Source organism: Hemiscyllium ocellatum, chromosome 5 (genome assembly GCF_020745735.1).
Source record: "Hemiscyllium ocellatum isolate sHemOce1 chromosome 5, sHemOce1.pat.X.cur, whole genome shotgun sequence".
Lineage (NCBI taxonomy): Eukaryota > Metazoa > Chordata > Chondrichthyes > Orectolobiformes > Hemiscylliidae > Hemiscyllium > Hemiscyllium ocellatum.
This window is the reverse complement of record NC_083405.1, coordinates 117,086,113-117,111,931: the sequence shown is the minus strand read 5'-3', so window position 1 is coordinate 117,111,931 and position 25,819 is coordinate 117,086,113. Positions and strand designations below refer to the sequence as shown.

At 43.0% G+C, this 25,819-nt stretch overlaps 1 protein-coding gene across 1 annotated transcript in view; it reads left to right on the top strand.

The window, feature by feature from the left end:
- The window catches only part of rnf32 (ring finger protein 32), a 63,807-nt gene that overhangs the window by 23,870 nt on the left and 14,118 nt on the right, over positions 1–25,819 (top strand). The window contains exon 6 of the mRNA XM_060825729.1: positions 9,495–9,603. Coding sequence (XP_060681712.1) covers positions 9,495–9,603 — 109 coding nt within the window. The remainder of the gene's footprint in view (positions 1–9,494; positions 9,604–25,819) is intronic.

Genomic DNA, 25,819 nt, shown 5'->3' with positions numbered 1-25,819 from the left:
GCCCTAAGTTTGCTCACTAACCTCCTATGTGGAACTTTATCAAAAGCTTTCTGAAAGTCCAGGTACACTACATCTACTGGATCACCCTCGTCCATTTTCAGAGTTACATCCTCAAAAAACTCCAAAAGATTAGTCAAGCACTATTTCCCCTTCATAAATCCATGCTGACTCTATCCTATCCTGTTACTACTATCCAGATGTGCTGTAATCTCATCCTTTATAATAGACTCCAACATCTTTCCCACCACTGAGGTCAGACTAACTGGTCTATAATTTCCTGCTTTCTCTCTCCCACCTTTCTTAAAAAGTGGTATAACATTAGCCACTCTCCAATCCTCAGGTACCGATCCTTAGAAAATAGACAGCAGATTTAGACAGAGGATCAGGATCAGCGTACGCTTGGAGGGCCGAAGGGCCTGTTCCTGTGCTGTAATGTTCTTTGCTCTATAACTAGATTTCTCCCCAAGACTGCTGCTGCAGACTAGATAGACCATGTGGCCTGTTTCTATACCTTACAGTTAAGAGTTCTGATGTATGATTCTCTATGGTCCATAGACAAATTTAGCTTTCTTAACAGGAGCATCATTAGTAGCTCTTATTCCAAGAGTATAGTTATTACATTTTTCAAATCTTAAACTTTGTGTTCTGTGGTGGCACACCAGATGGTCTCCTTCTTCAAAGACTGCAATTTTCCCTCCCACGTGGTCGATGATGCCTTCCAGTGCATCTCATCCACTTCCTGTACCTCCGCCCTCAAACCACACCCCTCCAACCACAGCAAGGACAGAACCCCCCAGCCCTCAATTTCCACCCCACCAACCTCCATGTATATCGCATCAACCTCCATCTATAAATGGACCCCACCACCAGAGATATATTTGCCTTTTCACCTCATCTGCTTTTCATAAAGACCATTCCCTCTATGACTCCCTTGTCAGGTCCACGACCCCCCCACCCTCCCATCCTGGCACCTTCCCCTGCCACAGCAAGAATTGCAAAAACCTGTGCCCACACCTCCCCCCTCACCTCCATCCAAGGTCCCAAAGAAGCCTTCCACATTCATCAGAGCTTTTCCTTCCACCAATGTCATTTACTGTATCTGTTGCTCCAGATGCGGTCTCCTCTACATTGGGGAGACAAGACGCCTACTTGCGGACTGCTTTAGAGAACACCTCCGGGACACCTTCACCAACCAACCTCACCATCCCACAGCCGAACACTTCAACTCTCCCACCCATTTCACCAAGGGCATGCAGGTCCTGGGCCTCCTCCATCGCCACACCCGAACTACCCAAAGCCTGGAGGAAGAATGCCTCATCTTCCGCCTTGGGAACCTCCAACCACACGGCATCAAGGTGGACTTCACTAGTTTTCTCATTTCCCCTCCCCCCACCTTATCCAAATTCCAATCTTCCAACTCAGCACCACACTCATGACATGTCCTACCTGTCCATCTTCCTTCTCACCTATCTGCTCCACCCTCCTCTCAACCTATTACCATTAACCCCACCTCCAACTACCTATAGCACTCTCAGCTACCTTCACTGCAGCCCCAACCCCTCCCATTTATCCCTCAGCACCCTCAGCTCATAAGCCTTATTCCTGATGAAGGACTCTTGCCCGAAACATCGATTCCCCTGCTCCTCGGTAGCTGCCTGGCCTGCTGCGCTTTTCCAGTGCCACATTCTTGACTTTGATCTCCAGCATCGCAGTCCTCACTTTCTCCTTAGGGATAATGGTTGTCCATTATGATCCCATGTGACATTCCATTTCCTGTGAACTGAAATCCTCTTCCACAACTTAATCAGCGTAGGTTTTGTGCTGCCAGGAGACTGACTCTCTTACATTAATTGCATCCAGTTGCCCCGTTTCCCATCACAATAGCCCACATGCAACAACCAGTATTCTGGAAAAGACGGGAGCTGTGCCTACCTGGAGTTAGAAAATTATATCAGTGTTCATTTGCAAGCATGTTATGGTCACTCATTCCCTAGACAGATCAATATGAAATTAACTTTTTAAAAAAAAATACAACCATAAAAAAACGTGTACTTTAGTTTGCGTTCATTTACTGTGGGACGTGATTGCCTCGTGGTATTATTGCTAGGCTATAACCCACTGACTCCCACAGCTAATCGCAGTGAATTATAATTTCAGGGATCAGATAATATCCTGTAGCACCCAGGTTCAAATCCTACCATGCCCAATGATGGCATTTGAATTCAAAAGAAATCTGGAAAATTAGTAGTCTAAGGATGACTACATGGCCATTGGCAATTGTCAGGGAGAAAAATCCATCTGGTTCGCTAATTCCCTTTAGGAAATCTACCATCCTTACCTGATCTGGCCTCCATGAGACTCCAGACCCACAGCAATGTAGTTGACTCTTAACTGCCGTTTAGCCAATAAATGCTGGCCTAGCAAGTGACACCCACTTGCTGTGGATGAATAAATTACAAAAAATCATGAATGTAATGGGATAACTGATTCAATATTTTACAACTTGCCACACATCTCTGCAGAATCATAGAACCACTATAGTACAGAAGGAGGCCATTTGGCACATTGAGTCTACATCAACCCTGGAAGAGCATCTCAACCAGACCCAGACTCCTATCACATCTCATAACCTTGCATTTCCCATGACTAATCCATCCAGCCTAGACATACCTGAACACTACAGACAATTCCAGCATGGCCAATCCACCTAACCAATCATCTTTGGACTTTCAGAGGATACTGGAGCACCCAGAGAAATCTCATGCAGACATGGGAAGAACATGCAAACTCCACACAGACAGTCACCTAAGGCTGAAATTGCGTACAGGTCCCTGGCACTGTAAGGCGGCAGTACGAACCACTGAGCCACTGTGCCACAAAGTTTCCTTTTACAACAATCAGCACATTTGATTGGGATGGAAAGAAATGTGCCCTAAAAGGTTGCAGAGTTCTGGGGGAACTACAATAATCCTACAGCTTCTGGTAGAGACCTTATATTTTTATTTTGCCATATTTTTGATTGTTGACTGAAATGGGTGAAGAACTGGCTGCACTTTTTAAAAGCTTGTTACCTGAATCTCATTGTAGAAGTTGCTTACCCAGTTGTTGTTTCAAGAAGTGGGGAAAGCCTAGTTAAAGATGAGCTGAGGCCATTGGAATCTATCTATGAATGGAGATTTGAGCAGCAACAGTGGCTGTAATATGTCTGTGAAATGGTGACCAGTTAACAATGACAAAGGTCTCCAGCCTGCCAACAACTATGTGATTGGCTCCCAGGTAGCTGAACAGCTTGTGAATATAAATATTTGGGTCAGGTGCTGTCGGACCTTTGGAGGGGAAAGCAGTTAACAGCATTTCGATCCTGAAGATAGCCAGTTTATTTCCCTCATCAGCTGTTGTAACCTGTGATGTTTAATTAATAAGTCAGAGACTTTTATACATGTGAACCAGTCACCCTGTGTGTCTCCTGCAAACAAGTAAAAGTATCTGGAGAAGGAAGATCGAGAAACCGTATTCAGATCAGCATAAAAACTGCTCAGCAAACACAATGGCCAGGGACCACCAAGCTGCTGTTCCAATCTTTCCTTTCACCCATTTCTTTGTTTTTGTCAGGGCCTGTCTACATGTCTAGGTAGAAGGACAGGTTCATAAATGAGTTAGAGTTTTAACTAGTAGAGTTATATGTCAATGGCTCATCGTTATCAATGGCTCATTTGTTCCTTCTAGAAATAAAAATGTCTCTATTGCTACTTCTACTTTTGTTTTATATTACAATATAAATTATATTCTATAAATAGTCATATTGGAAAACAAATGGGAAGAAGAGACTCAGAGACAGAAACAAAAACAGAAATTGCTGGTAAAACTCAGCGGGTCTGGCAGAATCTGTGGAGAGAAATCAGAGTTAAAGTTTTGGGTCGAGTGACCCTTCTGTTTTTGTTTCTGATTTACAGCATCTGCAGTTCTTTTGGCTTTTATTCAGAGACAAGATTCCCAGGCTGTATATCACAGTAATACTGGGTTTGGTTGCAATGTAAGATTGCAAGAGTAAGATTAGGGCCTGTCAAGGACAGTAGTGGGAAGTTGTGCGTGGAGTCCGAAAACGTAGGGGAGATGCGAACTCAATATTTTTTGTCAGTATTCACAAGAAAAAGACAATGTTGTCAAGGAGAATACTGAGATACAGGCGACTAGACTAGATGGGATTGAGGTTCATAAGAAAGGAGGTGTTAGCAATTCTGGGAAGTATGAAAATAGAAAAGTCCACTGAGCCGGATTCTCTGGGAAATTAGGGAGGAGATTGCAAAGCCTTTGGCTTCGATCTTTATGTCATCATTGTCCACAGGAATAGTGCCAGAAGATTGGAGGTTAGCAAATGGTGTCCCCTTGTACAAGAAGGAGAATAGAGACAACCCTGGTAATTATAGACAAGTGAGCCTTACGCCAGTTATGGGTAAAGTGTTGGAAAGGATGATAAGAGTGAATATATAATCATTTGGAAGGGATAATTTGATTAGGGATACTCAATGTGGTTTTGTGAAGGGTAGGCTGTGCTTCACAAATCTTATTGAGGTCTTTAGGAAGGTGACCAAACAGGTGGATGAGGTTAAAATGGTTGATATGCTTTATTTGGATTTCAGGAAACATTTGATAAGGTTCCCCATGAAAGGCTATTGTAGAAAATACGGACGCATAGGATTGAGGGTGGTTTATCGGTTTGGATCAGAAATTGGCTAGTTGAAAGAAGACAAAGGGTGGTGGTTGATGGGAAATGTTCATCCTGGAGTTCAGTTACTAGTGGTGTACCGCAAAGATCTGTTTTGGCGCCATTGCTGTTTGTCATTTTTATAAATGACCTGGATGGAGACATAGAAGGATGGGTTAGTAAATTTGTGGATGACATTAAAGTCGGTGGAGTTGTGGGCAGTGCAGAAGGATGTTGCAGGTTACAGGGGGACATAGATAAGCTGCAGAGCTGGGCTGAGAGGTGGAAATGGAGTTTAATGTGGAAAAGTGTGAGATGCTTCACTTTGGAAGGAGCAACAGGAATGCTGAGTACTGGGCTAATGGTAAGATTCTTGGTAGTGTGGATGAGCAGAGAGATCTTGGTGTCCGTGTACATAGATCCCTGAAAGTTGTCACCCAGGTTGAAAGGGCTGTTAAAGGTAATACACTGTATGCCTTCTTTATTGGTAGAGGATTGAGTTTTGGAGTCATGAGGTCATGTTGTAGCTGTACAAAACTCTAGTGCGGCTGCACTTGGAGTATTGCATATAATTCTCGTTGCCACATTATAGGAAGGACTTGGAAGTGTTGGAAAGGGTGCAGAGCAGAGTTACCAGGATGTTGCCTAGTATGGAGGGAAGGTCTTATGAGGAAAGGTTGAGGGACTTGAAGCTGTTTTCGCTAGAAGAAGATTAAGAGGTGACTTAGAGGCATACAAGATGATCAAAGGATTAGATAGGGTGGAGATTGAGAGCCTTTTTCCTTGGATGGTGATGGCTAGCACGAGGTGACATAGCTTTAAATTGAGGGGTGATAAATAATAGACAGATATCATAAGTAGGTTCTTTACGCAGAGAATAGTAAAGGCATGGAATATCCTGCCTGCAACTGTAGTATACTCAGCAACAGGCTTCAGATCGGTTTCATATTTCTACGCTGGAGGGCCTGTACTGTGCTGTAATTTTCTATGTTCATTATAGGAAAGATGTGGAAGCTTTAGAGAGAGTGCAAAGGAGATTTACCAGGATGCTGCCTGGACTGGAGGACATGTCTTCGGAAGAAAGATTGAGGGAGCTAGGGCTTTTCTGGTTGGAGCAAAGAAGGATAAGAGGTGATTTGATAGAGGTGTACAAGTTGTTGAGAGGCATTGATAGAGTGGATAGCCAAAGACTTTTCCCATGCTGTAAGTGTCTCTCACATAATTTAAGGTAATTGGAGGAAGGTTTAGGGGAGATGCCAGAGGCAGGTTCTTTATACAGAGAGTGGTGGGTGTGTGGAATGTACTGCTAGCAGTGATCGACGATAAGGACCGCAGATTCCCCCCAGACGTGATCGACGATGAAGGACCGCAGATTCCCCCCAGACGTGATCGACGATGAAGGACCGCAGATTCCCCCCAGACGTGATCGACGATGAAGGACCGCAGATTCCCCCCAGACGTGATCGACGATGCCCTCCACCGCATCTCCTCCACTTCCCGCTCCTCCGCCCTTGAGCCCCGCTCCTCCAACCGCCACCAAGACAGAACCCCACTGGTTCTCACCTACCACCCCACCAACCTGCGCATACAACGTATTATCCGCCGCCATTTCCGCCACCTCCAAACGGACCCCACCACCAAGGATATATTTCCCTCCCCTCCCCTATCAGCGTTCCGCAAGGACCACTCCCTTCGTGACTCCCTTGTCAGATCCACACCCCCCACCCACCCAACCTCCACCCCCGGCACCTTCCCCTGCAACCGCAGGAAATGTAAAACTTGCGCCCACACCTCCACACTCACTTCCCTCCAAGGCCCCAAGGGATCCTTCCATATCCGCCACAAGTTCACCTGTACCTCCACACACATCATCTATTGCATCCGCTGCACCCGATGTGGCCTCCTCTATATTGGTGAGACAGGCCGCTTACTTGCGGAACGCTTCAGAGAACACCTCTGGGCCGCCCGAACCAACCAACCCAATCACCCCGTGGCTCAACACTTTAACTCCCCCTCCCACTCCACCGAGGACATGCAGGTCCTTGGACTCCTCCACCGGCAGAACACAACTACACGACGGCTGGAGGAGGAGCGCCTCATCTTCCGCCTGGGAACCCTCCAACCACAAGGTATGAATTCAGATTTCTCCAGCTTCCTCATTTCCCCTCCCCCCACCTTGTCTCAGTCGGTTCCCTCAACTCAGCACCGCCCTCCTAACCTGCAATCCTCTTCCTGACCTCTCCGCCCCCACCCCACTCCGGCCTATCACCCTCACCTTGACCTCCTTCCACCTATCCCACCTCCATCGCCCCTCCCCCTAGTCCCTCCTCCCTACCTTTTATCTCAGCCGGCTTGGCTCTCTCTCTCTTATTCCTGATGAAGGGCTTATGCTCGAAACGTCGAATTCTCTATTCCTGAGATGCTGCCTAACCTGCTGTGCTTTGACCAGCAACACATTTGCAGCTGTGATCTCCAGCATCTGCAGACCTCATTTTTTAAGCAGTGATAGTAGAGTCAGATACATTAGGGACATTTACGTAATTCTTGGAGAGGCATATGGAAGATAGTACAATGAAGGGTACGTAGGTTAGCTGATTTTAAAGTAGGATAAAAGGCCAACACAACATTGAAGGCTGAAGGGCCTGTACTGTGCTGTACTGTTTATACAAAAAAGCCCTCCTTCTATCAGATCCAAGAGTGCCAACAGACCTTCTTCCACAAATTTCAGCTAGTTTCCTCAACATCTTCTCCTTTGATTGAGCCATCACATTATGTTTGGTTTATTGACTAATTCAGCTAAGTCATTAATACTGGAAGGAGAATATTGTAGAGAAGAAGAATGAGGTAAGAGACATTAGGCTAGAAAGGATCGAGATTAGTTACCAACGGGTGTTATCAATTCTAAGAGTGAAAGTAGATAAGTCCCCTGGACTGGATGGGATTTATCCGAGGATTCTCTGGGAAGCTAGGGAGGAAATAGCAGAGCCTTTGGCTTTGATATTTGAAATGTCATTGTCTACAGGTTTAGTAGCAGAGGACTAGAGGATTGCAAATGTGCCCTTGTTCAAGAAAGGCAGTAGAGATGACCCAGGTAATTATAGACCAGTGAGCCTTACTTCTGTTGTAGGAAAGGTTTTGGAAAGGATTCTAAGAGATAAGATTTATAATCATCTAGCAAGCAACAATTTGATTTTAGATAGTCAACATGGTTTCATCATGGGAAAGTCGTATCTCACAAACCTCATTGAGTTTTTTCATAAGGTGACCAAGCATGTAGATGAGGGTAGGGCAGTTGATGTGGTATACATGGACCTTGATAAGGTTCCACATGTAGGCTGATGGAGAAAATGCAGAGGCATGGAATTGAGGGTGATTTAGCAGTTTGCATTAGAAACTGGCTTTCTGAAAGAAGGCAGCGAGTGGTGATTGATAGAAAATATTCAGCCTGGAGTCCAGTTCCTAGTGGTGTGCCACAAGAATCTGTTTTGGGACCACTGCTGTTTGTCATTTTTATAAATGATTTAGGTACAAGCATAGGTGGATGGATTAGTAAATTTGCAGAAGGCACTAAAGTTGGTGGAGTAGTGGACAGTTTGGAAGCATTGCGGAGGGGGTGGGGGGGGCTTGGATAAACTGCAGAATTGGGCTGAGAGGTGGCAAATGGAGTTCAATGCAGCTAAATGTGAGGTGATGCACTTTGGAAAGAATAACAGGAATGCAGAGTACTGGGTCAATGGAAAGATTCTTGGTAGTGTGGATGTGCAGAGGGATCTTGGAATCCATGTACATGGATCCCTGAAAGTTGCCAACCAGGTGGATAGTGCTGTTAAGGAGGCATACAGTGTGCTAGGTTTCATTCATAGAGGGATTGAGTTCCAGAGCCGTAATATCATGCTGCAACTATACAAAATACTGGTGCGGCCACACTTGAAATGTTGTGGACAGTTCTGGTCTCCATATTTTGGGAAGAATGTGGAAGCATTGGAAAATGTGCAGAGGAGATTTACCAGGATGTTGCCTCATCTGGAGGGAAGGTCTTATGAGGAAAGGCTGAGAGACTTGGGTCTTTTCTCATTGGAAAGAAGAAGGCTAAGAGGGGATTTGATAAAGACATACAAGATGATCAGCGGATTAGATAGTGAAAGTCTTTTTCCTCAGATGATGATGTCAGCGTGTACTATGGGGCATAACTACATATTGAGGGGTGATGGATTTAAGACAGATGTCAGAGGCAGGTTCTTTATGCAGAGAGTGGTAAGGGCGTGGAATGCCCTACCTGCTAATGTAGTCAACTCAGCCACATTAGGGAGATTTAAACAATTCTTAGATAAGCGCATGGATGATTTTGGGATAGTGTAGGGGGACGAACTGAGAATAGCTGAGAACCACCTGCTGAAGGAGCAGTGCTCTGATAGCTAGTGCTTCCAAATAAACCTGTTGGACTATAACCTGGTGTTGTGTGACTTTTAACCATGTGGAGTGGAACTCTTCATCAGAACAGGCTTTATCTTTTAACTTATAAATTTCATTTCCAGTTTTGCTGTTACTAATTCTGTAGAATATGTGGCACTATTTTCCCAATGCTTTTTTTCTCAAACTTTACTGAAGCAATATATAATAGTAGCCAATGAAATTAACCTGAATATGCTTAAAAGGAATAATTGGAACTTTGACACAGTAACTTATCGGTTTCCAGACCCTGATGAAAAATGAAATATTTATGTGATGATTCCTTCATGCTTGAGAACTGAGTTTATGTTGATTTAACAGGTTTACACTTTAATCTTAGAATTCAAGCTCAATGGCGAGGATATATTGTACGTAAATGGTACAAGGAGCTGAGACGTACTGTACCTCCAAAAGACAGGAAACTGCGAAGGAGGTTCTATGAAGACAAGGTATGGTGATAACTTGTGGTTTTCTCCAAAAGTGCTGTTGTAAATAAGCTGTGAATTGTGCCTGTTGAAGAGAACAGGTTCAGGAATTACCAGCTGCCATATGACAGTTTTGAATTCAAACCTAAGTCAAGGTTGACCGGCTAGAAGCTTAATGGCTGTTAAGATATTTGGGAAGCCTTCACTTACTTCACTGGTAAAAAGTAGCTATGATTACACAATAATCCCACTGGTTGAGAAGCTTCCAGGGAAAGTGGGATTACTGAACGTTTTTTGTGTCTTATTATTCCACATGTGGATGTCACTAAGCACAAAACTAGTTCTAAAGAAACACTAACTGATTTCTCTCCACAGATGCTGAGTTTTTCTGGCAATTTGTGGTTTTGATATGGATGTCACTGACTGGGCTAGCATGTGTTCCTTATCACCTATTGTCCATGAACTGAGTAGGTTGCTCTAGACCATGTTACAAAATCACACAACATCAGGTTATAGTCCAACAGGTTTAATTGGAAGAACTAGTTTTTGGAGCACTGCTCCTTCATCAGGTGGCTATGGACTAAAGAGCGACGCTCTGAAAGCTAGTGCTTCCAATTAAACCTGTTGGACTATAACCTGGTGTTGTGTGATTTGTAAGTTTGTCCACCCCTGTCCAACACCGGCATCTCTGAATCATGTCTCTAGACCATGTTAGCGGGCAATTAAGAGTCAACTACATTGATATGGGTCTGGAGTAACATATAGGCCAGACCAGAAAAGGATGGCAGATTTCCTATACGAAAGCACATTAAGTGAACCAGGTGGGTGTTTACAACAGTCAGTTACAATATTGTGGTCACTATTACCACTACCAGGTATCTGCTGCCTTTAACCTTCTAGCTGTTCAAGGATGTGGGTTTAGAAAATGCTGTTGAAGGGACATTTGAGATACTGCAGTGCAGTTTGTAATGGGGACATGTGCCAGCACTTTGCAGTAGTGAAGGAAGTGAAGGTTAAGGTGGTGGATAAGGTGCCAATTATTATGGACTAGGTCAGACCTCTTTTAATAAGGTAGCCCAGACCCTTACATTTCTAGTTGTCTTAAGTAGGTGTAGAGTGGATATTCCAGGAGCGTTGCAGCTGACCCAACCACTTAGTTTTAAATAAAACAGAATTTATTTACAGACTACCAATTGAAATGCAAGCAAAAGAAAACAGAATTTAACTATTTGAAAACCCAACCAACATGATACCCTCTGCAACTTAACACCAAGAGCTATTCCGATTTCCTGCAGCATCCCAAAAACATACCCCCTTGGCAAAATGGTAAATTCAAACACAGATTCTTACAGGAGAGATGTCAGACAGAGAGAGAGGATCAGCATGGAGCTGTTTCTTTGGGTCCCCAGCTAAAACTAAACCAGACTAGAAAACTCCCTGAACTGGGAGTCTGACCATTCCCCCTTCGTTGTTCAAGTGCTTTTAAAAAAAAGCCTAAAAGCCCTTTTCCCTGATTGTTGCCTTAGGCCGGATCTGTTAGCCATAATTAAAGTGGCCGGTTCAGACATATTGGCACCTCTGCCTTTATGACCCTTGTTGAGAAAAAACGAAGGCAAAATAACCTTGTTAAAGGAGTAGCATTGTCATACCTCCCCCCTTAAATATCTATCAATATCCAAAGATGGCTTAATTTAGAACTCCTTATTCTTACACTGTTAGTACATTACAACACATATACATTACATCAACTATAACCATGCCAATACGCTATTACATTCTATCTCAGTCTGTTTTATCTGCGGCTGCATACCTCTGTTTCTCAACCAAGTCTCGACAGTGCATCGGCAATCACATTTTCTCATCTTGCCACATGCACAATTTTCAAATTGAATGGCTATAACAACAAGATCTATCTAAATAGTCTGGAATTTTTGTCCTTAAATTTTTCCAAAAACTTCGATGAGTTATGGTCAGTGTATATGATTGTCACAGATAAATGGTCTGTCACTGGTAAGATAAATGTTGAAAAGGTGTAACACCAACACCAAGCTCAAAGTTTCCTTCTCAAATGTCAAATATTTCTGCTATGAATGTTCAATTTCCTGGAGAAATACCCAACAGGTCTTTCTATCTTTCCATCATCTTCCTGTAAGAGTACAGCACCAACACCCACATCACTTGCACCAATAGCCACCTCGAATGGCTTTGTGTAATTAGGTGTGGCTAATACTGGGACAGTGGTTACCACAACTTTCAAGCTGTCAAATGCCTTCTGACAGTCTGCTGTTCACTGTCCACTTCGAGCCATTCTTTAGTAATTTATGAGTGAAGCAGCCACATTGCTAAAATTTGGTATGAATTTCCAATAAAAACAATTACTCAATCCCAGAAGTCGTGGTACTGCTCTTTTTGTCGATGGTTTGGGAAACGCCCCAATTACCTTTGTTTTTGCATCCTGTGCATGTACAATAACATGACCCAGCAAGCTGACTTGGGCTTTGGCAAATTCACTTGTAGCAAGGTTTATCACCTGCTTCCAAAGTCAATCAAACAAGTCTGATAAATGTTGTAAATGTTCCTTCCGTGTATGACTAAAAAAAAAATCACTGGATCGTCAATATATATCACACAATTGGGTAATCTGGAAATGATCTTACTGGTTGGTTTTTGCAATGTGGCTGGCGCATTTTTCATACCAAATGGCATGACTTTAAGCTGCTACAGCCCATTCAGTATCATGAAAGCTGAAATTGTCTTCACTCTTTCAGATAAAGGTAGCTGCCAGTATCCTCTGAGCAAGAAATATAAGTTGTTGGTCCCATCTTTTCAACACAATCTTCTTTTAGCTTTGCGATAGTCCACACATAACCATTGGGTACTATCTGGTTTTGGCATCAATACTGCGGGTGTGCTCCAGTCACTGTAACTCACTTCGATTATGTCATCTTGGAGCACACGTTCAATTTCCTTTCGAACCTGTGGTAACTTTACAGAGTTAAGCCTATAAGGATGTTGCTTAATTGGAAAAACATTTCCTATATCTGGGTCATGCATCATTAGGTTAGTACTTCCCATAATTAAAGTAGCCAGTTCAGACATTTTGACCCTTTCTGACCCTTATCAAAAAAAGGGCAAAATGACCTTGTTAAAGGGGCAGGATTGTAACCCAATGTTTTGTCCTGGGCAGTGTTGAGCTTCTTCAGTGTTGTTGGAAACTGCATTCATGCAAACAAGTGGGGAGTATTCCACCACACTCCTGATTTGTACCTGACAAACACTGGGGAGTCAGAAGGTGAGTTATTTGGCACTGATATCTTAGTTTCTCAACAGGGTTTGTAGAACAACAACATTTATATGGCCAATTCAATTAATGTGGAATGGCAATTCATTCTTCATTTGTAAAACTGAGTCATTCAAAGTATTGGTATAGACCCTAAGACCATAAGATGTAGGAGCAGACGTAGTCTATTCAGTCTGTTCCGCCATTCAATAAGATAATGGCTATTATAATCCTCAACTCCACTTGCCTGTTTTTTCCCATTAACCCTCATTTCAGTTACTGATTAAAACTCTGTCTATCGCAGCCTTGCATATATTGAACAGTCCAGTCTCGACAACTATCTGTGGTAAAGAATTTCACGGATTCATTATCCTCTGAGATAAGCATTTCTTCCTATCTCTGCCTTAAAGAGGTGACCCTTTATTTATTGATTATGCCGCTGATTCTAGACTCTCCCACAGAGGGATACAATCTTTCAGCATCTACCCTGTCAACTCTCCAAAGAATCTTGCATGTTTCGATAAACTCCAGTAATTACATGCCAGTACACTTAACCTCTCCTCGTAAGACATACCCTCCGTACCCAGGATCGTCTTTATTAGACTGACTCCAATGCCTGTTATGTCTACCTTTAAATAAAGGGTCCAAATTATTCACATTATTCCAACTGTAAGGTGACTAGCGTTTGTATAGTTTGAGCAAGATCTCCTTATTTTTATACTACACTCCCTTTGAAATAAGTCCATTTCCCTTCCCCATTACCTGTTTATTGTTGCTAGCTTGATTTATGCATGACGACCTCCAAATTCTGTAGCTTTCTGCAGTCTTCCTCCATTTAAATCCCATTGGCTCATCTATTCTTCCTGCCCAAGTGCAGAATCTTGCATTTTTCCACTTTATATTCCATCCGCCAAGGTTTTGCCCATTCGCCTAAACTGTCTATGTCCCTCTGCAGACTCTGTGTTACCTTTGCCTTACCACCAATTGTTATGTCATCCACATACTTGGCTATTTTACATTCACTTTCCTCATTCAAGTCTAGAATAAGTATTGAAAATGTTTGTAGCCCAACACTGATCACTGTGGCATTCCATTACCTACAGATTCCCATTCTGAAAATGCCCCTTCATCCAAATGTTTTGTCATCTATTCATGAGCCAATCTTCTGTCCATACTAATATACTAACCCTATGGTTTCTTAACTTATTAATCAGCTTAACATTCAGTGCCTTATCAAACTCCTTTTAGAAATTTAAATATATTACTTCTACTTGTTCCCCATTGTTGATCCTGCTTCTCATGCAGATGTTAGGCATGATTTCCCATTTGTGAAACCATACTGACTCTGCAAGATCATATTATGCATTTCTAAACATTCTGCTATTAAATCCTTTATAAAAGATTCTGTTCCCCAATAATGGATGTTAAGCTAACTGGCTTATAGTTTTTTTGTGTGTCTCCTTCTCTTTATAGTGATAGTTTACAAATCCTCTGGGACTTCTTCAGAATCTAAGGATTATTGGAGGATTTGTTCCACTACCTCTGTACCTACACCTGTAATATCCTCGGATGCATTCCATCAGATCCAGGGGACGTATAGGTCTTTGGCCCCTTTGGATGCCCTACAACGTTTTCTCCAGAGATTTTTTTTCGCCTTTCCCCTATTTGCCCCTTGAGTATTTAGTAATTTTAGAATGCTGTTAGTATCTTCTACTAGAAGACTGGTGCAAAGTAATTATTTAAGTCCTCCACAATTTCCTGGTTCCTCTTTATTTCCCCAGCCTCATTCTCAAAGGGGCCTATGTTCAATTTGGCTTCTCTCTTCTTTTTTATAAACTTAAAGAGGTTATAGAGTCAGAGTCCTACAACACAGAGACAGGCCCTTCAGCCCAAACTGGTCCATGCCAACCAACATGTCCATCCATGCTCACCCCATTTCCCTGCACTTGGCCCATATCCTTCTGATCCCTTCCTATCCATGTATTTGTCCAAATGCCTTTTAAATATTGTTAATGTACCCACTTCAACAACTTCTGCTGGCAGCTCATTCCATCTGCGTACCACCCTCTGTGTAAAACCGTTGCCCCCACTCTCCAGGTTCCCTTTTATTCTTTCCCCTCTATTCATGAACTAATGCCCTCTAGTCCTCGATTCCCACCACTTGGAAGAAGACTGAGTGCATTCACCCTATTCTTGCCTCTCAATCTTATACACTTCTATAAGAGCCCCCTCAGTCTCCTGTGCTCTAAAGAAAAAAAGTCCTAGCTTGACCAACCTCTCCCAATAACTCAGAATATTCAGTCCATGCAATTGTACTTGGAATGTTTTTTCTGCTCTCTTGCTAGTTTAATAACATCTTACTTGTAACAAGGTGACCAAAACTGAACACAATATTCCAAGTAAGGCCTCATCAACATCCTGTATAATTACAACATAACTTCTCAACGCCGATACCCAGTGCCCTGGCTGATGAAGGCCAGTGTGCCAAAAACCTCCTTCACTGCCCTGTCTACCTGTGACTTCACTTTCAGAGAACTGTGCACCTGAACTCCAAGGTCCCTCCATTCCACTACACTCCTTAAGATTATTAGTGTTTGTCTTGATATTACTTCAAGTTTACCCTCAGAGTTTAATTTCTCCCACCTAATTCTTTTTTGGTCATAGAACATAGAACATAGAAAAGTACAGCACAGAACAGGCCCTTAGACTTATGATGTTGTTCCGAGACTCAATCCTAATGTAAAATATAGTAACTTAACCTACGCACCCGTCAACTCACTGCTATCCACGTGCATGTCCAGCAGTCGCTTAAATGTCTCCAATGACTTGGCTTCCACCATCTCAGCTGACAACACATTCCATGCATTCACAACTCTCTGTGTAAAGAACCTACCTCTGATGCCTCCTTTATACCGTCCTCCTAAAATCTTCAAACTATGACTTCTCGTACCAGTCAATCCTGCCCTGGGGAAAAGTCTCATTATTCTGTACACCTCGATCAGGTCTCCTCTCTTCCTCCTTTTCTCCAGAGAGAAAAGTCGGAACTTATTCAACCTTTCTTCATAAGGCAATCCCTCCAGTCCAGGCAGCATCCTGGTAAACATTCTTTGCGCCCTCTCCAAAGCCTCTGTATCTTTCCCAAATCTTTTGTTGGTTTTTAAAACTTGCCTAATCATCTTATGTACCATGAATCTTTGCCAAATTGTATGATTTTTCCTTCAATTTGAAATTATCTATAATGTCCTTGGTTAATCATTATTGCTTTATCCACTTCTGAGCACCGAGTTCATTACTGTATCATATCTTTGCTTAGATATTGATTTTCCTGCTTCTCAGATGCTGCCTGACCTGCTGTGCTTTTCCAGCACCACTCTAATCTTGACACTAAACTCCAGCCTCTGCAGTACTCACTGTCACCTCTTTGCTTAGAGTCACGACCTGTTTTCTTAAATGTCTGTCATTTTGTCTCTGCTTTTTAAATTCTATCCCCCTCCACATCAGCCAATGCAGCCCTCATCTCTACGTAATTACCAGTATTTAAGTTTCACACAGGTTTGTGACTCAGGTTTCTCATTCTCAAACTGAATGCTAAGACTTTATGGCCTCTTACACTGCAATCATTTATTAAACTTGCTTTATTGCATATTATCAGATCCAAAATAACCTGATCTCTGTTTGGATGTACAATATATTGATTTAGGAAACTGTCCTGAATACACTCCTTGAGTTCGTTCTTATTTGTTAGCTCGATCTTCCCAGTCCACGTGAAGATTAGAGTCAGTCATGTTTGATGTACTACTGTTTACATGCCCTAATTTCCTCAGAGTTATTGTCCATCCTGCAGAATAGCTACTGTTACAGGGGCTGAAGACTACACCCACCAGAGTTTCCTTCCCCTCATTATTTCCAATAACAAGATTCAGGAAAGCTTCCAGTGGATTAGAATGTAACATGCTTCTTCAAAATGAGAGAGAGAGACGAAATAAACGTAAATAGAGCTGAGTTAGCTTAGCATCAGTTAGTGGAAAATTTTTAGGGCTGTTTATGAGGGATTTGATGGCAGTGCATTTATAAATGCATAATGTAATCAAGGAGAGTCAGCATGGCTTCATAAAGGGGACATCATGCCGGCAAAAGTTGTTTGAGCAGAATAGGTAAAGGGGAAACCAGTAGATATTATACATTTAGATTACCAAAATGTGTTCAGTAAGGTACCACAGGTAAGGCATGAGGGTCATTGATAAGGTGAATAGTAAGGTCCTAGGGAGTGTTGTTGAACAAAGGGACCTTGGAGTGCAGGTTCATAGCTCCTTGAAAGTGGAGTCGCAGGTAGATAGGATAGTGAAGAAGGAGTTTGGTCTGCTTTCCTTTATTGGTCAGAGTATTGAGTACAGGAGTTGGGAGGTCATGTTGCAGCTGTACAGGACATTGGTTGGGCCACTGTTGGAATATTGCATGCAATACTGGTCTCCTTCCTATCAGAGAGATGTTGTGAAACTTGAAAGGGTTCAGAAAAGATTTACGAGGATTTTTGCCAGGGTTGGAGAATTTGAGCAATAGGGAGAGGCTGAATAGGCTAGGGCTGTTTTCCCTGGTGTATCAGAGACTGATAGGTGACCTTATTGAGGTTTATACAGTCATGAGGGGCCTGGATAGGGTATATAGACAAGGTCTTTTCCCTGGTATGGGGTGTCCAGAACTAGAGGACATAGGTTTAGGGTGAGAGGGGAAAAATATAATAGAGACCTAAGGGGCAACTTTTTCACTCAGATGGTGGTGCGTGTATGGAATGGGCAGCCAGAGGAAGTGGCGGAGGCTGGTACAATTGCAACATTTAAAAGGCATCCGGGTGGGTATATGAATAGGAAAGGTTTGGACGGATATGGGCTGGGTGCTGGCAGGTGGGACTAGATGGGGTTGAGATGTCTGGTCGGCAAGGATGTGTTGGACTGAAGGGTCTGTTTCTGTGCTGTACATCTCTATGACTCTCTGACTCTAAGGTCTTTCCATCCGAGGTTGGAGAATCCAAATTCAGAGGACATAGGTTTAAGGTGAGAGGGGAAAGATTTAAAAAGGACCTGAAGGGCAATATTTTCACTCAGAACGTGGTGTGTGTATGGAGTAAGCTGCCAAAGGAGATGGTGGAGGCTGGTACAATTACAACATTTAAAAGGCATCTGGATCAGGATACTAATAGGAAGGGTTTAGAGGGATATGAGCCAAAAACTGGAAAATGGGACTAGCTTAATGTAGAATATCTGGTCAGTATAGAGGACATGGACCAAAGGGTCTGTTTCCATACTGAACATCTCTATGACTCTATCTAAGGAAAGACATGCAGGCATTGGACGCAGTCCAGAGAGAGTTCACTGGTTTGATTCTGGGTGTGGAGCGATTTTCTTATGAGTAGGTTGGGCCTGTACTCATCAGGATTTATAGGGTGGCGCAGCGGCTTAGTGGTTGGCACTGCTGCCTCATTGCACCAGGAACCCAGGTTTGATTCCAGCCTTGGGTGACTGTCTGTGTGAAGTTTGCACATTCTCCCTGTGTCTGTGTGGATTTCCTCTGGGTGCTCCGGTTTCCTCCCACAATCCCAAGATGTGCAGGTCAGGTGAATTAGCCATTCTAAATTGCCCATTGTGTTAGGTGCTTTAGTCAGGGGTATATATAGGGTAGAGGAACGGGTCTGGGTGGATTACTCTTCAGAGGGTCGGTGTGGACTTGTTGGGCCAAAGGGCCTGTTTCCATACTGTAGGGAATCTAATCTTATAGGAGTGTGAGGTAACCTTAGTGAAACGTATAGGCTTCCTAGATGGTTGGACAGAGTAGATTCTGAGAGAGTATTCCCCTTGTGGGAGAGTCTAGCACCAGAGGGCATAATCTCAGAATAAGTTTTGCCCATTTAAGACAGAGATGAGGAGGAATCCTTTTCTAGCAGAAGATAGTTAATCTTTATTTTAGCGGGTTGTCGAGGCTGGATCATTAAGTATATTCCCAGCTGGGGGAAGAAGGGTTATGGGAATAACACAAGAAAGTGGAGTTGAGGATTATCAGATCAATTAACTATTGAATGGTGAGCAACTCGATGGATCAAGTGGCAGACTGTTGCTCCTACATTTTATGGTGTTATAATAAACCAAAGTCTCCAATATCCAGTTGCCCAACAAAGGTGCAGGTTGATTCTTTAGACCAATGCATCTGATTTGATTAGAAAAGATCAAATGTTATTGGTGATCGTGGCAGAAAGCAGACCATGCTGTCATTTAAATACAGGTTAACCTGAATAGGTTAACTGTGGGCAACTTTACAAGTTCTGATGGTGATACAGTAGTTCCCATTAATCCATTTCAGTTTCTTAATAATTTAGATCAAAGCAGCTCTAAAGGTCACCGAAACTGTGTTATACCAATACCATATAGAAGAATGTTTACACAAGGGAGACTCACTCCTTGGAATGTAGTGTGTTTCATGGTACAGTTCTTTGATCTTTATCTATAAATGTTCTTACAAATGTCATGTAATTGAAGTATGACCATTTATTGCAGCAATTAAATCTATTCAAATGCATCATATTATCAGCAACTTTGCTGGTTGTATAGATGTTTTTTTAAAAAGGTGGTAAGTGGAGTCATTTGTGAAACAATTTGCTCAGCTTCATTTACTTCCCACAAAGGGGAAGTAACCTTGTTTCATGATTTGAACAATTTTACTTTAAATCTCACCAAACAATATAATGGTCTTGAGGTTTGCTTAGTCGGGCAGCTTCCTTTATCACACACAGATGGCAAACAATCTGTTACTAACTTGAAGGAGTTTTGAAACAGTGCGACCAGGAGGATATTAAACCAGTCAAGTCTTATCTTCATTGATATGCTGTAAATTCCTCGCTTTCAGTTTAGTTTTGAGGCTGGCCATAAGTCAACACATTAGTAACCAATTTGCTGGCATTTAACTGAAAATTTCTTAAAATTGGCAAAGTCCACCAGCTTGCATTTGTTTGGATTTTAACGCCACAGGTATTGTACAGTCACCGTACTACTGCTCGAATTGACTGTGGTTTCCCCCTTGTCCCTTTTGAAATGGCATTTGGCATTGTATTGCCTTCTGTTTTGACACAATGGTGAGATTTTATAATTCAAAGTACTGCCTGAAACCCAAATAGATTTAAAAAAACAGTATGAATGCCAGAAATCTGAAATAAAAACAAAACTTTAGAAATTATCAGATAAGGGTTAGTTTCTAAAAGTCAAGCTATTTTTTCTCTTGTGCAACATCCTGGGATTTCACTGGCAGTGCTGCAACATCTCTAAGGAGGGTGCCTGTAACCAGAAAGGTGGATTGAAGTGTGTATACTTCAATGCCAGAAGTATAAGGAATAAGGTAGGTGAACTTGCAGCGTGGGTTGGTACCTGGGACTTCGATGTTGTGGCCATTACAGAGACGTGGGTAGAACAGGGACAAGAATGGCTGTTGCACGTTCCAGGGTTCAAATGTTTTAGTAGGATCAGACATGGGGGTAAAAAAGGGGGAGGCGTGGCATTACTTGTCAAAGACAGTATCACAGCAGTGGAATGGACGATGGAAGAGGACTTGCCACCTGAGGTAGTTTGGGCTGAGGTTAGAAATAGGAAAGGTGAGGTCACCCTGTTAGGTGTTTTCTACAGGCCTCCTAATAGTCCTAGAGAAGTAGAGGATAATATTGCGAGGATGATTCAGGAAAAGAGTGAAGGTAGCAGGGTGGTTGTTATGGGGGACTTTAACTTCCCAGATATTGACTGGGAGAGCTATAGCTCGAGTTCATTAGATGGGTCGGTGTTTGTACAATGTGTGCAGGAGGGTTTCCTGACACAATATGTCGACAGGCCAACAAGAGGGGAGGCTATATTGGATTTGGTTCTAGGTAATGAACCAGGCCAGGTGTTAGACTTGGAGGTAGGTGAGCACTTCGGGGACAGTGACCACAACTCGGTGACTTTTACTTTAGTGATGGAGAGGGATAATCGTGTGCCGCAGGGCAAGAGCTATAGCTGGGGGCAGGGAAATTATGATGCAGTGAGGCATGACTTAGGATGTGTGGATTGGAAAAACAGGCTTCAAGAGAAGAACACTAATGAGATGTGGGGAGTGTTCAAGGAGCAGCTACTGCGTGTCCTCGATAGGTATGTACCAGTCAGGCATGGTGTAAAGGGCCTTGTGAGGCAGCCGTGGTTTAGTAAGGAATTGGAGTCCCTTGTGAAAGGGAAGAAGGCGGCATATGTAAAGATGAGGCGTGAAGGTTCAGTAGGGGCGATTGAGAGTTATAAGGTAGCCAGGAAGGAGCTAAAGAGGGAGCTAAGAGAAGCGAGAAGGGGACATGAAAAGTCTTTAGCTGGTAGGATTAGGGAAAACCCAAAGGCTTTCTATAGGTATGTCAAGAATAAAAGGATGACTAGGGTAGGTATCGGTCCAGTCAAGGATAGTAGTGGGAAGTTGTGTGTGGAGGCGGAGGAGATTGGAGAGACATTAAATCAGTACTTTTCATCAGTATTCACTCAGGAACAGGACACTGTTGCTGATGTGAATATGGAATCACAAATAATTAGAATGGATGCCCTGGAAATATGCAGGGAAGAGGTTTTGGGAATATTGGAAAGGATGAATATAGATAAGTCTCCTGGGCCTGATGGCATTTACCCCAGGATCCTATGGGAAGCTAGGGAGGAGATAGCAGAGCCATTGGCCTGGATTTTTATGTCGTCGTTGTCAACAGGAATAGTACCAGAGGACTGGAGGATAGCGAATGTGGTCCCATTGTTCAAGAAAGGGAGTAGGGATAGCCCTAGCAACTATAGGCCAGTGAGTCTGACTTCAGTGGTGGGCAAAGTCTTAAAGAGAATGGTAAGGGATAAGATTTATGAACATCTGGGTAGGAATAACGTGATCAGGGATAGCCAGCATGGTTTTGTGAAGGGCAGGTCGTGCCTCACAAACCTTATTGAGTTCTTTGAGAAGGTGACCAAGGAAGTGGATGAGGGTAAAGCAGTAGATGTTGTGTATATGGATTTTAGTAAGGCGTTCGATAAGGTTCCCCATGGTAGGCTAATGCTAAAACTTCGGAGGTATGGCATTGAGGATACATTAGAGGTTTGGATTAGGAATTGGCTGGCTGGAAGGAGACAGAGGGTAGTAGTTGATGGATTATGTTCATCTTGGAGCGCAGTTACTAGCGGTGTACCACAAGGATCTGTTTTGGGACCATTGCTTTTTGTTATCTTTATAAATGATCTAGAGGAAGGACTTGAAAGCTGGGTAAGCAAGTTTGCGGATGACACAAAAGTCGGTGGAGTTGTGGATAGTGAGGAAGGAAGTGGTAGGTTACAGCGGGATATAGATAAGTTGCAGAGCTGGGCGGAAATGTGGCAAATGGAATTCAATGTAGCTAAGTGCGAAGTCGTTCACTTTGGTAGGAATAACAAGATGATGGATTACTGGGCTAATGGTAGGCTACTTGGTAGTGTGGATGAGCAGAGGGATCTTGGTGTCCATGTACACAGATCTCTGAAAGTTGCCACCCAGGTAAATAGTGCTGTGAGGAAGGCATATGGTGTACTGGGCTTTATTGGCAGAGGAATTGAGTTCCGGAGTCCTGAGGTCATGTTGCAGTTGTATAAGACTCTGGTGCGGCCTCATCTGGAGTATTGTGTGCAGTTTTGGTCGCCATACTATAGGAAGGATGTGGAAGCTTTAGAACGAGTGCAGAGGAGGTTTACCAGGATGTTGCCTGGAATGGTAGGAAAATCTTATGAGGAAAGGCTGAGGCACTTGGGGCTGTTCTCATTGGAGAAGAGAAGGTTTAGGGGAGATCTGATAGAAGTGTATAAGATGATTAGGGGTTTAGATAGGGTAGATACTAAGAACCTTTTACCGCTAATGGAGTCAGGTGTTACTAGGGGACATAGCTTTAAATTAAGGGGTGGTAGGTATAGGACAGATGTTAGGGGTAGATTCTTCACACAGCGGGTTGTGAGTTCATGGAATGCCCTGCCCGTATCAGTGGTGAACTCTCCTTCTTTATGGTCATTTAAGCGGGCATTGGATAGGCATTTGGAAGTTATTGGGCTAGTATAGGTTAGGTAGGATTCGGTCGGCGCAACATCGAGGGCCGAAGGGCCTGTACTGCGCTGTATCCTTCTATGTTCTATGTTCTATCTATCCTGAGTCCTTCACTGTTAACAAAACCCTCGCCACACACTGTAGTCATCAGCAAACCAATGGCTGCTTACTACATCCCCATAACCCTCATAATTGCTGCTAAACTCTGCAATACAAACACAAAGGGCAACCTATGCAGCAATTCCATATTCAGAGTTTGCTGTTATTTCATTGCAGGCTGAAAGGTTGGACACGTAGCAGTTACAATCAGTGGTGAAAAGGGAAATCTGAGCCTATGAATGTTTGTGTCAGTGGGAGAGGAGATAAATCTCTTCCATTTGAATCAATTATCTTTTTACATATGGGCAGCAAACATTGCACTGCTCTGTAAATAAGATGTAGGCATAACAATCACAACGTCCCAACCTGTACTTCCAAAACTTGCACTTCCCAAGCACTGATGATGCCTCAAGGTTGCAAGGTTATCACAGGTGTCCTTATTACAGAAGACAAAGTTCTATTTTGACAAGGATGAAGAAAGTAGCCAGGCAAGTTGGTAAAGTTGTTTTAAAGACAGGAGACAATATTATAAATAAGAGCACAGGAGAGGATTTTAAACTCCACCCACTTTCATACTAGCTCACGATTACCTTCTCCTGAGCAATTAAGAACAGATAATAAATGCTACTGTAACGAGCAGTGCCATCATCCCATTAGTAAATAATAAAATAAATTGAACGACAGTATACAAATGCAAAAAAACCTTTTGCGCTGGCAAGACATACTAAATATTTGTAAATGACTGATTAGTGCCCAGTTTGCTACAAGATTTTGGGTGTTCAAATTTGGGTACCGCGGTGTAAGAACATTATCAAAGCCTTTAAGAGTGTGTAGAAGAGGTGTACATGAGAATTAATAGTTTATATGGCGTAGGACTCCAGAACACTTGCAGGCTATTTGTTGAACATTTTGCTTAAGCCTTAGAGTGCTTCAACCTTACAAAAAAATCTGAAAACAAGTGGGATCTGTCAAAAACCCTTGTAAGTTTTATTTTGCAATATTTGTAATGCTTACTCAATGACATGTTTCCCACACAGCAGCATACATCAGAGGAAGAATCAGCTGGATGGACAATTCCGCCTGCTGCGCCATTCAATAATTGACTTGGATGAGGAACTGGAAGGGTGGGTTAGTAAGTTTGCCGATGACACAAAGGTTGGTGGAGTTGTGGATAGTGTGGACGGCTGTTGTAGGTTGCAACCAGACATTGACTGGACGCAAAACTGGGCTGCAGATGGAGTTCAACCTGGAAAAGTGTGAAGTCATTCACTTTGGAAGGTTGGATATGAATGCAGAATACAGGGCTAAAGGCAGGTTTCTTGGAGGTGTGGAGGAACAGAGGAACAGGTGTAGGGTCCATGTTCATAGATCCCTCAAAGTTGCCATCCAAGTTGCCAAGAAGACGTATGGTGTGTTGGCTTTCATTAGCCAGGGATTGTGATTGATAGCCGCAAGGTTATGCTTCAGCTCTGTAGAGTCCTGGTTAGACCACACTTAGAATATTGCATTCAGTTCTATTCGCCTCATTATAGGAAAGATGTGGAAGCTTTAGAGGGGTGCAGAGGAGATTTACCAGGATGCTGCTTGGACTGGGGGGTGTGCCTTATGAAGAAGTGTTGAGGGAGCTAAGGCTTTACTTGTTGGAGCGAAGAAGGATAAGAGGTGACTAAATAGAGGTGTACAAGGTGTTGAGAGGCATGGATAGAGTGGATAGCCAGAGATGTTTTCCCAGGGCAGAAATGTCATAGAGTCATAGTTAGAGAGATACACAGCACTGAAACAGACCCTTCAGTCCAACTCATCCATGCTGACCAGATATCCGAAACCAATCTAGTCCCATTTGCCAGCATTTGGTCCATATCCCTACAAACCCTTCTTATTCATATACACATCCAGATGCCTTTTAAATGTTGCAATTGTATCTGTCTCCACCACTTCCTCTGGCAGCTCATTCCAAACACGCACCACCTTCAGCATGAAAATTGCCCCATAGGTTCCTTTTATATCTTTCCCCTCTCACCCTAAACCCATGCCTTCTAATTCTGGACTCCCCATCCCAGTGAAAAGACCTTGTCGATTTATCCTATCCATGCCCCTCATGATTTTATAAACCTCTGTAAGGTCACCCCTCAGCCTCCGATGCTCCAGGGAAAACAGCCCCAGCCTGTTCAGCCTCTCCCTATAGCTCAAATCCTACAACACTGGCAACATCCTTGTAAAACTCTTCTGAACCCTTTCACAACACCCTTCTGATAGGAAGGAGACCAGAATTACATGCAATATTTCAAAGGTGGCCTAACCAATGTCCTGCACAACCACAAAATGACTTTCCATCTCCTATACTCAATACTCTGACCAAGAAAGGAAAGCAGACCAAACATTTTCATCACTATTCTATCTACCTGTGACTCTACTTTCAAGGAGCTATGAACCTGCACTCCAAAGTCCTTTTGTTCAGCAACACTCCCTCGGACCTTACCATTAAATGTGTAAGTCCTGCTCTGATTTGCTTTTCCAAAATGCAGCACCTCACATTTATCTAAATTAATCTCTATCCGCCACTCCTCAGCCCATTGGCTCATCTGGGAAGACCCCATTGTACTCAAAGTAACCTTTTTCACTGTCCACTCCGCTGTCAATTTTGGTGTCATCTGCAAACTTACTAACTATACCTCCCATGTTCCTATCCAAATCATTTATATAGATGACAAAAAGTAGTGGACCAAGCACCATTCCTTGTTGCACTGGTCACAGGCCTCCAGTCTGAAA